Here is a 15,895-nt window from a genome sequence, read left to right as displayed (position 1 = left end):
GCTTTCAAAAATACATGTTTAAATTCCACAAGTGGTTATGTGTTTCTATGCAATATTCACTCTAATCTGTTCCGATCTATTGGTATTTTTAGTCCCAGATTATCCTAAACTGCTATAACAGTTGTCCAATTATATAACATTATTTCTCAACTATTACACATTCCGACTGGTGGTGCACACCAGTTGTAGAAGACCTCAAATGCACTACTGGCAGATACTATGTGTTTCTTTGGAGCTATCTGGGTAGTATGAATAAATCCATGCAAGAGAGACAGGCAGATAGTCACCTCCCTCACAGGCCACATCCAGTTTGGAGGCTCAAAATCATGTTTGCGCCATCCACGTACCCTTCCTGCCAGTGTTCCCTCCAAGTTTTGCTTGTTGTGCATGACCTGCTTGCTGCATTCTGTGGTCCCTCTAGCACTTGCACACAGACAAGCGAAGGCACACCTTGAAGAGAACATTGCTTGTGTGTGACCTGTTTGTTACCTGTGCAGCACATTGCAAATTGCTGCACGGCTGCTCATCCATGCAGCTTAAAGGGAACATTGTTCCTGTTCTCCACCATTTTAACTGACTTGCTTCTGACTGCATTTCAGGTGCCAGTTCTAGTGTACACTTTTGGGGGAAAAAAAATGTCTACAGTGCACGCCAATGATAATACCTGACTTCATTGCATTTTAACCTAAAATCGCAGTTGCGTTGCACAATCTTGAATCCACAGAAAACCAAGAGTTGGTTTCTTGTAGCCCTATTTTATACTGCTTCAGAGGCTCTCAGCTTCAGTTTGCTGAATCCCAGAATTTTGAGCTGTCTTGTTTATCCCATGTAATTCCAACTTTCAGAATGTAGCATGGGGATGTGTTTAGGAGGCCATACCCAACATAATGGATCTGTGGGCCAAGATAGTTTCTTGGACCTGGTTGAGGAGGCAGTGCTGGAGAAAGCTGAGATTCTACATGTAAGCTTGTGCTTGGATGGCATGGCAGCACAGTCATTAGCACTGCAGCCTCACAATGCCAAGGGATCCTGGGGTGACTGTGTGAAGTTTGCATGCTCCCCTGTGTCTGCATGGGTTTCTCCCACAATCCAAAGATGTCCAGGTTTGGTGACTTGGTTGTGCTAAATTGACCTTTATTGCCAGGGGGATTAGAAGGGTAAATATATGGAGTTATGGGGATAAGACCTGTTGTTGCAGGCTCAGTGGGCCGAATGGCTTCCTTCTGCACTGTAGGCCTATGAAGGCCTCTGCATCTTCCTGCAGTAAGATCTGATGGCTGCTGAACTTGGCATGCATTCCATGCAAGTGGTCATAAAAACAATGTTTTTTTTTTAAATGCCACTATTTTCTTCAAATTGCAGCAGGGGACATCAGCTACATTCCCAGGCTGCAATTTACAGCTGAATTATGCAGATGACAAATGCCATCCTTACCAGGGCCATGTAAGGAAACAGGGTAAAGATTGTGGCTTTTCAGCGGATGCCTTTTTTTTGCATGTGTAATTGAGTATAAGCATGTTGCCAGCAGAGCAGCAGATTCTGAGCCAGTAACTTGCATCACCAGAAAAGAATAACAATATGCCTGAGATCATTTGCGATGCATTGTTATGGTTTGTTCAATTTGCAGCATTAACATTGCGTTATAGAGAATCTGCTGTTTGGAGGTGGAATAGCAGCAGGTGAGGAAGACCTGGGGTAAGGAGAAGAAGGAGGCCTACATCACTCTGAAACTAGAATTATTGAGTATGAGCTTATAGCCTAGCGTTTGTGCTAAATTTCTCCCATACCTGCCCTGGGACTTCAGAGCCCCTTGCATAACACCCCATGTTATGTACTTGAACTGATTAGGGACTTAAAGAGGGATTTGGACAAGGTGGTGGAGGGCAAAGCTGAGATAAATGAATAATTTGCATGCCTTTATGAAGGAAGAAGATGCTACTTAGACCATGGGGAAGGAAGAGGTAATTCAGACACAAAGGGTTTAAAAATGATGGAGGTATTGGAAAGGCTGTCTATATTTAAAAATCGATAGTACAGCAGGACTGGATGAGATGAATCAAGGATACTTAGGGAAGTAAGTGGAAATTACAGAGGCACTGGATATAAGTATTCAGTTTTATGTAGACACAAGGATGGTCCCAGTGGACCGGAGAATTTAAAATGTGCCACTCTTGCTTGAAAAAAAGGGCCCAAGATGAACCACGCAATTACAGACAAGTGGGTTTAATGTCCATGATAAAGAAACTTTTGGAAATATTAAACTGGGAAAAATTAATAGTCAGATGGGCAAATGCAGGTTAATTAGGAAAGCCAGTTTGGATTTCTTAAAGGAAAATCATGCTTCACTAATTTGGAGTTTTTTGAAGAGTTAACAAAGGCGGCTGATGAAGGAAATGCTGGTAATGTGGACTACCATTAAAGCATTTGATACAGTGCTGCACACCAGACTCGAGAAATTATATCTTATGGAATAAAAGGGACAGTAATGATATAGAATTGGCTCAGAAATAGGAAACAAAGTATAGTTAATGTATGGTGGTTGAAGGTTTGTAGTAGCTTTCTCCAGAGACGAGCATTGGGATCCTTTCTCTTCCTGTTACATATTACTGATTTCAAAATTTGCAGATGATGTGAAACTTGGAAACATTGAAGTGTGATGAGGACGGTATAGAACTTTAAAATACATAAGTTGATGGAATGAACGGGCAATCAGCAGCGATGTGGAGAAATGTGAAGCTATTTATTTTGATAGAAAGAACATAGACGAGATTAAAATAAAAGGTACAATTCTAAAGGAAGTGCAGGAGCAGAGTGTCCTGGGTGTATATGTGCAGTAGTCATTGAAGGTGGCAGGGCAAGTTGAGAGAGCAGTTAAAGCATACAGTGTTATAGGCTTTATTAATAAGGCACATAGAGTACAAGAACAACAAGGTTATGTAGAGCTTGTATAAGTTGCTAGTTTGGTCACAGTGATGTTTGTGGTTTTGGGTGCTGTGCTACATGAAGATGTGAAGACATTGGAGAGTGCAGAAAAGGTTTGCAAGTGATCCAGGGATGAAGGATTTTAGTCATGAAGTTAAGAATGTTTTACTTGGAGAAAAGACAGGAGATTTGATTGAAGTATTCAAAATTATGTGATGCCTTGAAGAGTAGATAGGAGTAACTGTTCTCATTCATGAAGAGATCAAGAATGTGGCAGCACGATTTAAAGTAATTGTGAAAAGAGGTAAAGGCAATATGACAAACTTTCAAGAAGTGAATAGTTAAGGTCTGGACAGTGGAATCCACTGTGTGTGGTGGAGGCAGGTTCAAAAGGAAGCATTCAAAATGGAATTATCTGAAAAGCAAGAATGTGCAGGGTCGCAGGGAACGGCACCAAGTAATTTAATCTTGCAGAGAGCTGGTACAGATATGATGAACCAAATAGTTTCAATCTTTGCTTAAAGACAGGATGGCAAAATATACAGATATAATACAGGTTTCTAAAGGGAAGTTCATACTTAACCAATCTTATTGAATTATTTGAACAACAGAATGTTAAGGTATGTGGAGTTAGCATATGTGGTCTTTGACTAAGCGCTCAATATGTTATCATGTAAGATGTTCATAATGAAGGCTAGTGTGTGGAATCGGGGCTCTCGTAGCAGAATAGATTGAAAAATAGTGAATATGTAGTGAAAAGAGTAGAAGTTTGGGCAACTTTCTCAGACTGGGAAAAGTAGTCTTGGAGCTTTAATCACTGTATACATGTTTTGTACTCAGAAATTGAAGGCAGAAAATTGTTTGAAATAATGCCAAATTTGTGATGTGGGGGGACTGTGTAGCACATAATGAAAGAGATTGCAACAAATACAGATGGGCATAAGCAGACTTGAAAAGTGGATGGATAAATGGGAAATAAAGTTAGAACATAGAACACTACAGCACAAACAGGCCCTTCGGCCCACGAGTTGCGCCGATCACCTCAACACCTACCAACCTACAGACCTATCTATAACCCTCAATCTCATTAAACCCCATATACTCATCCAGAAGTCTTTTAAAAGACCCCAGCGAGTTTGCCTCCACCACCACTGACGGCAGCCGATTCCATTCACTCACCACCCTCTGAGTGAAAAACTTACCCCTAACATCGCTTCTGAACTTCCCTCCTTGCACCTTAAATCTGTGTCCTCTCGTAGCAACCATTTCAACCCGGGGAAATAGCCTCTGAGAGTCCACCCTATCTATTCCTCTCAACATTTTGTAAACTTCTATCAATTCAATTTTTTTCAGTTCAATTTTTTTTATTGAATGGGATTCAAGTTTTACTGGTTAAGCCAGCATTTATTGCCCAAGGCTAAAGTCTTGAGAATGTGGTGAGCTGCTGCCTTCAACTGTTGCAGTCCATATGGTGTAGGTTCACCAACAGTACTGTTAGAGATGGGATTCCAGTATTTCACCCTGACAACAGTAAAGGAACAATGATATGGTTCCAGGTCAGAGTGTTGAATGACTTGGAGTGGAACTTGAGTTTTGCTGTTGCTTTTGCCATTCTTGCTGATAGAACATAAGAAATAGGAGCAGGAGTAGGCCATCTAGCCCTTCGAGCCTGCCCCGCCATTCAGTAAGATCATGGCTGATCTGTCGTGGCTCAGTTCCACATTCCTGCCCTCTCCCCATAACCCTTAATCCCCTCTCTTATCAAAAACCCATCAACCCGCGTGTTAAAAATATTTAGTGAGGTAGCCTCCACCACTTCAACGGGCAGAGAATTCCAGAGATTCACCACTCCTCAACTCCGTTCTAAACCGCCCCCCCCCTTTATCTTGACGCTGTGCCTCCTAGTCCGATTATCCTTTCTGAGCGGGAAGAGTCTCTCCACCTCTATCCTATCCATCCCATTCATCATCTTATACGTCTCAATGAGATCTCCCCTCATTCTTCTAAACTCTAACGAGTACAAGCCTAGTTTATTCAGCCTCTCCTCATAGCTCAAATCTCCAATTTACAAGGCACTTTTGAAGGTTTAATTATTTGCTGCAGGGAGTCTTATAAATGTTACACTGCAGCCATTGAAGGATAATTATTGCATGTTTAATATTGTGTGTGATGTGTAACCAATTGGGCTGCTTTATCCTGGATGATTTTGAGCTGTTAATTGTTTTTTGGACCAGTGTTTATTCAGGGAAAAGGAGAATGTTCATTATAGTAGATTGTTGTGAGGCTTTGCATAGTCCAAAGGTGAGTGGCTGTCAGCAGAATTTCCACCTTTTGATCTGCTCTTGTAGTGAGAGTATTTGTGTGGTCGGCCCAGTTAAGCTTCTGGACACAGTGACCTCAAGATGTTAATGGCGATTTGATAGCTATACCAGTGAATGTTGAGAGATGGTTAGACTTTTTTTGTTGAAGGTGGTCATTGCCTTGCACTTGTAGTGTGAATATCATTTGGCACCAACTGCTGAACCTGGACTATTGTCTGGTTCTTGTTGCAAGCAGGTTTCATGATCTGAGGAGTTGCTAATGGAACTGAGCAATTATCAATGGACATTCCATCTCTGATTTTTGCATTAGATGGGAGGGCATTGACGAAACAGGCAAAGATGGTTTGGCCCAGGACATTGCTTGAGAAACTACTGCAGCAGTGTCTTGGAGCTGAGATCATTTACTTCCAAAAATCACATCCATTTCCTTTGTGACTCCAGCCTATGAATAGTTTTTCCTTTGACTTCAGGGCACTTTGACATCACACTTGTCAAATGCAGCTTGAAGTCAAGTACAGTCACTCATACTTCATAGGGACAGCATAGCATAAGGAGACAGTGGCATAATACTGAACTAGTAATCCAGAGGCCTAGACTAATGCTGTGGGGACACAGGTTCAAATCCATCTTCAAGCCCATTGTTGAGACTTTTTCTAGAGTCTTGCTTTAACTCTCTGAACGAATTACAGTTAACAGCAAGATAAAATCAGTTTGCTCTCAAACAATTAATGATACTGTCTGAATCTCTTTTGGTTTTTACTTTGCTGGAGTGTTAATTTTGAGTATTCTGGTAGTGTATTCCTTTCCTGGAATTTCAAATGCTGTACAAACAATAATAGGGTGGAGTACAGATCTGAAGAAATGAATGTCCCTGTGTGACTCCAGCTGATGCAGATATGCTTGAAGTCCAAAATATAGTCACCTACTGAGAGGAGTTTGAGGTTCACAAATAGTTTAGGTAGAAAATCCTGGAGTTAATTCGAAGTTGCAGCCTTTTGTGCTGAAATGAATGCACAGAGCATAAAAAAAAACAACATATGCTGAAAATACTCAGTTGGTCTGGTAGCATCTTTGGAGAGAGAAGCATATTTAATATTTCAGGTCAGTAATCTTGAGGCTGCATGTTTTTCTGAAACATTGCAACTAAGACATGGGTATCAAAGAAATGGCAGAGGAACTGAATAGTTTGTATCCTTGTCATCAAAGGAAGACACCAGTGGGATGCCAGAGCTCCAGGAGAATAAGGAGGCACAGATGAGTGTAGTGGCCATCACTAAGAAGAAGGCTCTGGGAAACTGAAGCTGGACTGGATGGACTACACTCCAGGGTTCTAAAAGGTAACTGGGGAAATGATAGAAGCATTGGTGGTGATCTTTCAGTACTCACTGGAGGCAGGGCAGGTCCCAGAGGACTGGAAAGTAGCTAATGTAACACTGCCGTTTAGGACGGGAGGTAGGTAGCAGATGAGAAATTATAGGCCGGTTAGCCTGACTTTGGTCATTGGCGAGATTTTAGAGTCCATTATTAAGGACGAGGTTGCCGAGTACTTGGAAGTGCATGATAAAATAGGACTGAGTCAGCATGGCTTCGTCAAGAGGAGGTCATGTCTGATAAATCTGTTAGAGCTCTTTAAGGAGGTAATAAGGAAGTTAGATAAAGGAGAACCAGTGGACATGATTTAGATTTTCAAAAGGCCTTTGACGAAGAACTGCATAGGAGACTTTAAATAAGAGCGCATGGTGTTAAGGATAAGATCCTGGCATGAATAGAACATTAGCTGGCCGGCAGAAGGCAGAGAAGGTAAAGGGGTCTTTTTCAAGATGGCAGCCGGTGACTAGTGGTGTGCCTCTACGTGAATGCTAACATTGCTTTTGCCTTCCTAATTGCTGACTGAACCTACACATTAACCTTAAGAGAATCTTGAACAAGGACTCGCAAGTCCCTTTGTGTTCCTGATTTCCTAAGCATTTCCCCATTTTAGGAAAGTCTGTGCCTCCATTCCTCCCAAAATGCATAACCTCACACTTTTCCACATCGTATTCTATCTGCCACCACTTTGCCCACTCTCCTAACTTGTCCAAGTTCTTCTGCAGCCCTCCGCTTCCTCAATACCATCTGTCCCTTTACAAATCTTTGTATCATCTGCAAACCTAGCAACTGTGCCTTCAGTTCCTTCTTCCAAATTGTTAATGTATATTGTGAAAAGTTGTAGTCCCAGCACCAACCTCTGAGGTGCACCACCAGTCACCAGCTGCCATCCTGAAAAAACCCCTTTATCCCCATTCTCTGCCTTCTGCCAGTCAGCCAATCTTCTATCCATGCCAGGATCTTGCCCTTAATACATGGGCTCTTAACTTATTTAATGGTCTCCTATTTGGCATCTTTTTAAAGGCCTTCTGGAAATCTAAATAAATCATGTCCAGTGGTTCTCTTTCATCTAACTTCCTTGTTACCTTCTCAGAACTCTAATAGCTTTGTCAGACGTGACTTCCCAAAACTCATTGGAGTTTAGAAGGATGAGGAGAATCTTAGTGAAACTTACAGGATGCTGTGAGGCCTAGATAGAGTGGACATGGAGAGGATGTTTCCACTAGTAGGAAAAACTAGAACCAGAGGGTACAACCTCAGATTAAAGGGTGATCCTTTAAAACATGAAGATTTTTTTCAGTCAGTATGTGATGAATCTGTAGAACTCGTTGCCGCAGAAGGCTGTGAGGGCCTGGTTATTGAGCATTTTTAAGACCGTAATAGGTTCTTGATTTAATAAGGGGATCACGGGTTATGGGGGAAAAGGCAGGAGAATGGGGATGAGAAAAATATCAGCCATGATTGAATGGCAGCGCAGATTCAATGGCCCGGGTGACCTAATTCTGCTCCTGTGTCTTATGGGCTTTTCACCCAAAAGGGAAGTTGTCACTGTTGAAATTTTTTTTTGCTTCCTTCAGTCCTCATGGCTCTCTGACCTGTGCTGATATTCACCCTGCCAGTGGCAGTCTTGACCTGTTTTGATCCTGTTCATAGGCTAATTGCCTATGCCTCAGTTTCTTCCTTTTTAAGAATGTCAAAACTCATCCTTTTAACATGCATTTATATAAACGTAACTTTTTTTTGCAACTTTATCTGGTAAGTTGAACAGTGAAGTTGAGTGCTGCTGCTTTGTAATTTGTTAACAGCGTTTTATTTGTTTTTCCACAGTTGAATTTGACCAAGAAAGCAAATGCAACTGAACTAAGAACTATATTTCTGAAGGTATGTAACTTTACTAGCAGTTGACGTGGATTTTTGTGGAGTTGGAACATCTCTTGAACCATTTAAACGCGACGAGTATGATCTGATTTTGGATTCCCGGCACAGCCCCCAATTTTCACTTGTGCATGATGAGTGAGTGGTTAGAGGATCCATACTCTATACAGTCAATCTGGCTGGCTCCATTGCAGGAGTAAGCATTCCTGAGCCCCTTGCAATTTTTGTGTTGTCAGCTTCTCCATGATGTTTGGTTCATGGACTCTAGCGGAGCCATATGGCCACTCATATACTCCATGCTAACTTGTCGCTTTTCTATGCTCATTCTTCTGATTTATTCCATTGTCAGGTGTAGAACTAAAATGCTGTAATCAAAGTGTCGATCGAATAGAGCATTAAAGTATGAGTAACAGAGGCTTTAAACACTTCACCACTCTTAATCTCCTGCAAATAAATGTTGAGACATTGACAAGAGAGATCACAGTAAAAGAAAATCCCAGCCTCATAAAATAATAATCTCACGCTGCATTGACAGCTGGAGAGAACTGTTAACTTTGCTTGATTGACATTAACTTTTTTTTTTGTTTACTCTAACAGGGTTGTAGGAACAGTAGTTTTATTTCAAATGAAAATTTGTGAACACTTTTTCTGAGCATTCCACACACCCCATCAATACTTTACAATATGTACAACACCATAGTGTATGTTGGGTAAATAGGTATGGCTAGGCCACGAGTTGGCATGGAGGAGTATGAGGAGCCATTGGGTGGGGGACATGAGTTGGCTTTGAGCTGGACTAGGAGCTATAAGAATCCATAAGTGGTTGAGAGCATGCAAGGCTATAGGTTGGTATTGAGGCCATGGGGCTAGTTGAATAGGCACAGAAAGGCCATGGATTGGTATGAGTTAGCCCGAAGTTTATAAAGGGCGCATGGGAGCGGGAATTGGTATAAAGTGTATGGGGATAGGAGATGAGGGTTGAGGGTCTAAAATAGCACAATACAACAACCAAGAACAAGCCTTTTAGCTAACTTGGCTGCATGCCTGGTCATATACGTTCTGTTTCCTGGGATGACAGACCTGATTCTACTCAGTCTCCTCCTGCACGCCCTTTCACCTCCCTGGTGTGAAGAGATTTGGGGTATGGTGACTTGAGACCACAAAAGGTAGTCAAATGTGTTGCAATAACAGAAAATCAGCAAAACAGTAAAAACTATGTCAGTTGGCTCAGTTGGTCAGATGGCTAGTTTGTGATGCAGAACAACAGCAACAATGTACGCTCAATTACTGTATCGGCTGAAGTTATTCATGAAGTCCACGCCTTCTCAACCTTGCACCTCAGCTGTGATGTGGTGATCCTTGAGTTAAATCACCACCAGTCAACTCTCCAGTTCAGAGGAGAGCAGCTTATGGTCATCTGGAACTATGGCGACTTTCTTTAAAAACTGTGGAAGAAGGAGCTCTAGTAGAACAGGTCTTGCTTACAATCTGCAGCAGGGTAATCTGTTAAGCCTGCACGTGCTCCAATCCTCAACAGACATAGATATGTGATCAGGGGTGCAGCCGAATGCTGAGGCAAGTTAGCTAAAAGGCTTGCTCTTGATTGTTGTAATGTGACACTCAACTCTCACATCTGCTATCCCCATACATTTTATACCACCTCTATGCTAATTCCTTCTCCCATGCACCCCATGGCCCTTTTAAGAACAGCATTTTAGTTCTACACCTGACAGTGAAGTAAATCTGAGGAATAAGCATGGAAAGGTGACAAGTTGGCATTGAGTATATGTGTGGCCAATGGGGTGGGTGCAGGTCAGAGTTGGAATGGAGGGGGCATGGAACGGAACCTTTTAAACCCCATTGAACAGAAATACAATGAAAGTAATATCTTAACTAATATGAGTTAGGAGTTTTGCGGTTGTTTGGAACCTACACAATATCACTGGTGAATCTTGTAATAGTTGATCTGGAATTGTAGGTGGAGTTTGATTGCGATTCCGTACATTCCTCTTTCATCCCCCAGCAGAGTCAATTAGCAAACCTGGAAAAACAGGAACCACCTCCTGGTGAACACACACAGCATCATTACCTTCTGCCATGTTATCTGTAATGGTGATGGAGTCTGAAACTGTTTGAGTCATAATGGTAACTACCTCTGGCTTCTACCAAAATTCGTGATGTGAACCTGATCATCCAGCTTCTTCTCTTTGTGGTAGTTGTGTTCTTCGTTCTGCTTCTCTTCTGCTCATTTTTGTTCTAAGACCTGGATGAAACAGATGCAGATGAGAGTTTGGCTTTCCACCGAACAGCAATTCTGCTAGAGAGAGCCTGGTTGTGGATTATGGTGTGATACAATACTGGAATAAAAATCCTGAGCTTTCTGCCATTCTCTTCAATCCCTCCTTTGAGTTTGAACAACTTGCTCTGTCAAACCATTCAAAGTTGGATGAATGGCGCACATGATAAATAACATTCTTTTGCATGAATTGTTCAAATAAGTATATGTTCCAAACCCTCAACAGATGCCAGTAAAACAACTGTATAGGAGAAAAGGCTTGTCAGAACGTTCTGCCCTCAAAATGATAGTCTGTAACAGGGGCCTTTCTACCGAGGCATGTATGGTGAGCAGGGAAATTTCCCTACTCTTGCCAACTTGAAGGGAATTCAAATGGTCATTGGATAGGCATATGGGTAGTACTGGAATAGTTTAGATTAGAGGGTCATTAGTTTGGTTCCACTGGTCGCTGCAACATCGAGGGCTGAAGGGTCTGTACCGCACTGTAATGTTCTTTGTTCTATGTTCTACCCACATTGATAGCAAAATCATTTTTGAAGAAATTAGAGCAAAAATTAAGGTTTACTAATGAAGTAGATCTAATATATGGATGTATGAGAACCGATTGCTTAATATTTCTTTTTAAAGAACAGGCTACAAAATCTCAATCTGTAACAGTCTTGTACAAAAAAATTAGTTTCATTTGAATGAAGCAGCGTTTAATGATTGAGTTTCTGTGATTTTCCAACAAATCAATTTCAGTTGGATAATTTATCCAAAGATGTTGGACATTCTGCTTCACTGATGAGTGGATTAAGTACTTTCAAGATTAGAATGTTTTCATTTATCTGATTCTAAACCTCATTCTTGGTATAAATTTTTATTTTGTGCATTAAATGACCTATGCAAGTAACTGCTTAACTACTTGATTCTGACCTCCATGTTGCATTGTACTAATCAGTTGACTAAATAGATGAATGTGTGCCTGAAACACATTTCAAGGTCTTTTTTTCCTCCTTAATTCAAATATTTAGAAATTCTATAATCTCAGGTTAAGACAAAAATCACAGGCCTAAATAGCAAATAGTTTCTCATTTAGGAAGTGCACCCATCTCCAGCTCCTTAAACCGCGTTAGGGAACTGGAGCTGGATGAACTTTGGATCATTCAGGAGACAGAAGTGATCATAGATAAAAGCTTCAGGGATTTGGAGACTCTGAAAAATGAAAATAGATGGGTGACAATGAGAGGGACTGGGAGGAAGCAGCCAGTGTGGGGATCCCCTGTGGTTGTTCCCCTCAGCAACAAGTATTCTGTGTTAGATACTGTTGAGGGGGATGACCGGACTTCGAGCACTGAGTCCATCCCTGTGCCTCAGAAGGGGAGGAGAGCAATAATAATTGGGGACATGATGGTTAGAGGGACAGATAGGAGGTTCTGCAGCAGCGAAAGAGACTCTCGGATGGTATGTTGCCTCCCGGATGTAAGAGTCTATGATGTTTCAGACCTTGTTTTCAAGATCCTTAAGGGGAGGAGGATCAGTCACAGGTTGTGGTACCAACGATGTAGGTAGAAAGAGCGATGGGGATTTAAAAAAGAATTTAGGGAGCTAGGCTGGAAGCTGAAAGCTAGGACAAAGCATGTTGTCATCTCTGGTTTGTTGCTGGTGCCACATGCTTGTGAGTTGAGGAACAGGGAGAGAGTGCAGAATAACATGTGGCTGCAGGGATGGTGTAGGAGAGAGGGTTTCATTTACTTGGATAATTGGAGCACATTCTGGGGAAGATGGGACCTGTACAAATAGGACAGTTTGCACCTGAGCCAGAAGGGCACTAATATCCTGGGAGGGAAATTTGCATCTGCTCTTTGGGGGGCGGGGGGTGTTTTTTAACTAATTTGTCAGGGGGATGGGGAAATGAGATGTAGTCCAAAAGCCAGTGTTGAGGGTCATGAGGTACTGTGGAATGTACCAAGGTTGCAGGAGTGTACAGGCAGTCAGGATGGTGGGTTGAAGTATGTAAGGAGCATCAGGAATAAGGTAGGTGAACTTGGAGTGTGGATTGGTACTTGGGACTATGATGTTGTGGCCATTACGGAGACATGGCTAGAACAGGCACAAGAATGGTTGTTAGCAGTTCTGGGGTATAGATCTTTCAGTAAGAGTAGGGAATGTGGTAAAAGAGGTGGAGGAGTAGCATTGTTAATCAAGGATAGTTTAACAGTTGCTGAAAGGTGTTTTGAGGGAGATCTGCCTACTGAGGTAATATGGGCTGAAGTTAGAAATAGGAAAGGATCGGTCACGGTATTAGGAGTTTTCTATAGGCCCCCAAATAGTAATAGAGATGTGGAGGAGGAAATGGCAAAGTGGATTATGGATAGGTGTGTGTAGTTATCATGGGTGACTTTAACTTTCCAAATATTGATTGGAACCTTTATAGGTCGAATAGTTCGGATGGGACATTTTTTGTGCAGTGTGCGCAAGAGAGTTTCCTGATACAGTATGTGGATAAGCCAACAAGAGTTGGGGCCCCATTGGACTTGGTACTGGGTAATGAGCCGGGCCAAGTGTTAGATTTGTTTGTGGGAGAGCACATTTAGAGATAGTGACGACAATTCAGTGTCCTTCGTTATTGCAATGGAGAGGGATAGGGTCACACAACGAGGCAAGGTTTATAATTGGGGCAGGGGTAATTATGATATGATTAGGCAAGAATTAGAGCGCATAGGATGGGAGCAGAAACTGTCAGGTATTGGCACAAACGAAAAGTAGAGCTTTTTCAGGGAACAAATACTGTGTCCCTTTGACGGGTATGTCTTGGCAGACAGGGAGGAAATGGCCAAGTGGGGGAACCATGGCTCACAAAGGAGGTTGAATGTCTTTTTAAGAGGAAAAACAAAGTGTATGTAAGGATGAAAAAACAAGGTTCAGTTGGGTCGCTTGAAGTTTACAAGGTAGCTCGGAATGAGTTAAAGAAAGGGCTTAGGAGAGCTAGGAGGGGGCATGAGAAGTCCTTGGCGGATCAGATAAAAGAAAATCCCAAGGCTTTTTACTCTTATGTGAGAAATAGAAGAATGACCAGGGTGAGGGTAGGGCCAGTCAAGGATAGTAGTGGGAACTTGTGCATGGAGTTAGAAGAGATAGGTGAGGCGCTGAATGAATACTTTTCTTCAGTGTCCTCTAAGGAGAGGGGCCATGTTTTTGAGGATGAGTGCGTGATACAGGCTGATAGGATGGCGGAGGTAGATCTTCTGAGGGAAGATGTATTAGCAATTTTGAAAAACCTGAGGGTCGATAAGTCCCCTGGGCCAGATGGTATACATTCTAGGATGCTTTGGGAGGCAAGGGTTGAGATTGCAGAACCTTTAGTTTTGATCTTTGGGTCTGCACTGTTCACGGGAATAGTACCAGAGGAGTGGAGAGCGGCAAATGTTGTTCCCCTCTTCAAGAAAGGAAATAGGAATGACATAAGAACATAAGAAATAGGAGCAGGAGTAGGCCATCTAGCCCTTCGAGCCTGCCCCGCCATTCAATAAGATCATGGCTGATCTGTCGCTGCTCAGTTCCACTTTCCCGCCCTCTCCCCATAACCCTTAATCTTATCTCTTCTCTCTTATCAAAAACCCATCAACCCGCGTCTTAAAAATATTTAGCGAGGCAGCCTCCACCACTTCAACGGGCAGAGAATTCCAGAGATTCACCACCCTTTGAGTGAAGAAGTTCCTCCTCAACTCCGTTCTAAACCGCCCCCCTTTTATCTTGAGGCTGTGTCCCCTAGTCCTACTGTCTTTTTTGAGCGGGAAGAGTCTCTCCACCTCTATCCTATCCATCCCATTCATCATCTTATACGTCTCAATGAGATCTCCCCTCATTCTTCTAAACTCTAACGAGTACAAGCCCAGTTTATACAGCCTCTCCTCATAGCTCAACCCCCTCAACTCCGGTATCAGCCTAGTAAACCTCCTCTGCACTCCCTCCAAGGCCAAAATATCCTTGCGCAGGTGCGGCGCCCAAAACTGCACACAGTACTCCAGCTGCGGCCTCACCAATGCCCTATACAGCTGCAGCAAGACCTCCCTACTTTTATATTCAATCCCCCTTGCTATGAAGGCCAGCATCCCATTCGCCTTCCTGACCACCTGCTGCACCTGCAAGCTGGGTTTTTGCGACTCATGCACAAGGACCCCAAGGTCCCTCTGCACCGTCGCCTGCTGCAGTTTTTCGCCCCGTAAGTAATAGTCCCCTACCATTCTTCCTACCAAAGTGGACCACCTCACACTTGCCAACATTAAATTCCATTTGCCATTTCCTGGCCCATTCGCCCAGCCTATCTAGATCCTTCTGCAGACTCTCCACACCCTCCGCACAATTTGCCGTTCCCCCAATCTTGGTTAGAGACCAGTTAGTCTTTCTTCAGTGGTCGGTAAGTTAATGGAAAGGGTCCTGAGAGATAGGATTTATGACAATTTGAAAAGATGTAGTTTAATCCGGCATAGCACAGTTTTGATTGAATTCTTTGAGGAGGTAACTAAATGTGTGGACGAAGGTAGAGCAGTTGATGTCATATACATGGATTTTAGTAAGATGTTTGGTAAGTTTCCCCATGGTAGGCTCATGAAGAAGATAAGGAGGTGTGGGATAGAAGGAAATTTGGCCGATTGGATAAGTAACTGGCTGTATCGTAGAAGACGGAGGGTGGTGGTGGAAGGAAAATTTTCAGACTGGAGACCAGTTACCAGCGGTGTACCACAGGGGTCAGTGCTGGATCCTCTGCTATTTGTGATTTTTATCAATGACTTGGAAGAGGGGGCTGAAGGGTGGTTAGTAAATTTCTTGATGACACCAAGATTGGTGGAGTAGTGGATGAGGTGGCAGGCTCTTGCAGGCTGCAAAGAGACATTGATAGGATGCAGAGCTGGGCCAAAAAGTGGCAGATGGAGTTTAACCCTGATGAGTGCGAGGTGATTCATATTGGTAGGACAAACTTGAATGCAGATTACAGGGTCAACGGTAGGATTCTAAGGAATGTGGAGGAACACAGATCTTGGGGTTCATATCCACAGATCTCTGAAGGTTGCCACTCAAGTGGATAGAGCTGTGAAGAAGGCTTATAGCGTGTTAGCGTTTATTAACAGGG

At 42.7% G+C, this 15,895-nt stretch overlaps 1 protein-coding gene across 1 annotated transcript in view; it reads left to right on the top strand.

Moving 5' to 3' along the window:
* Nucleotides 1-1,946: 1,946 nt before the first annotated feature.
* slc25a13 (solute carrier family 25 member 13) overlaps nt 1,947-15,895 on the top strand; it is a 195,486-nt gene continuing 181,537 nt past the window's right edge. Inside the window, exons 1-2 of the mRNA XM_080214583.1 lie at nt 1,947-1,961; nt 8,439-8,492. Of these exons, the coding sequence (XP_080070709.1) occupies nt 1,947-1,961; nt 8,439-8,492 (69 nt within the window). The remainder of the gene's footprint in view (nt 1,962-8,438; nt 8,493-15,895) is intronic.

The sequence above is a fragment of the Carcharhinus amblyrhynchos genome, chromosome 2, assembly GCF_965287045.1.
Source record: "Carcharhinus amblyrhynchos chromosome 2, sCarAmb.v2.hapA, whole genome shotgun sequence".
Lineage (NCBI taxonomy): Eukaryota > Metazoa > Chordata > Chondrichthyes > Carcharhiniformes > Carcharhinidae > Carcharhinus > Carcharhinus amblyrhynchos.
This window is presented reverse-complemented; position numbering and strand designations above follow the sequence as displayed.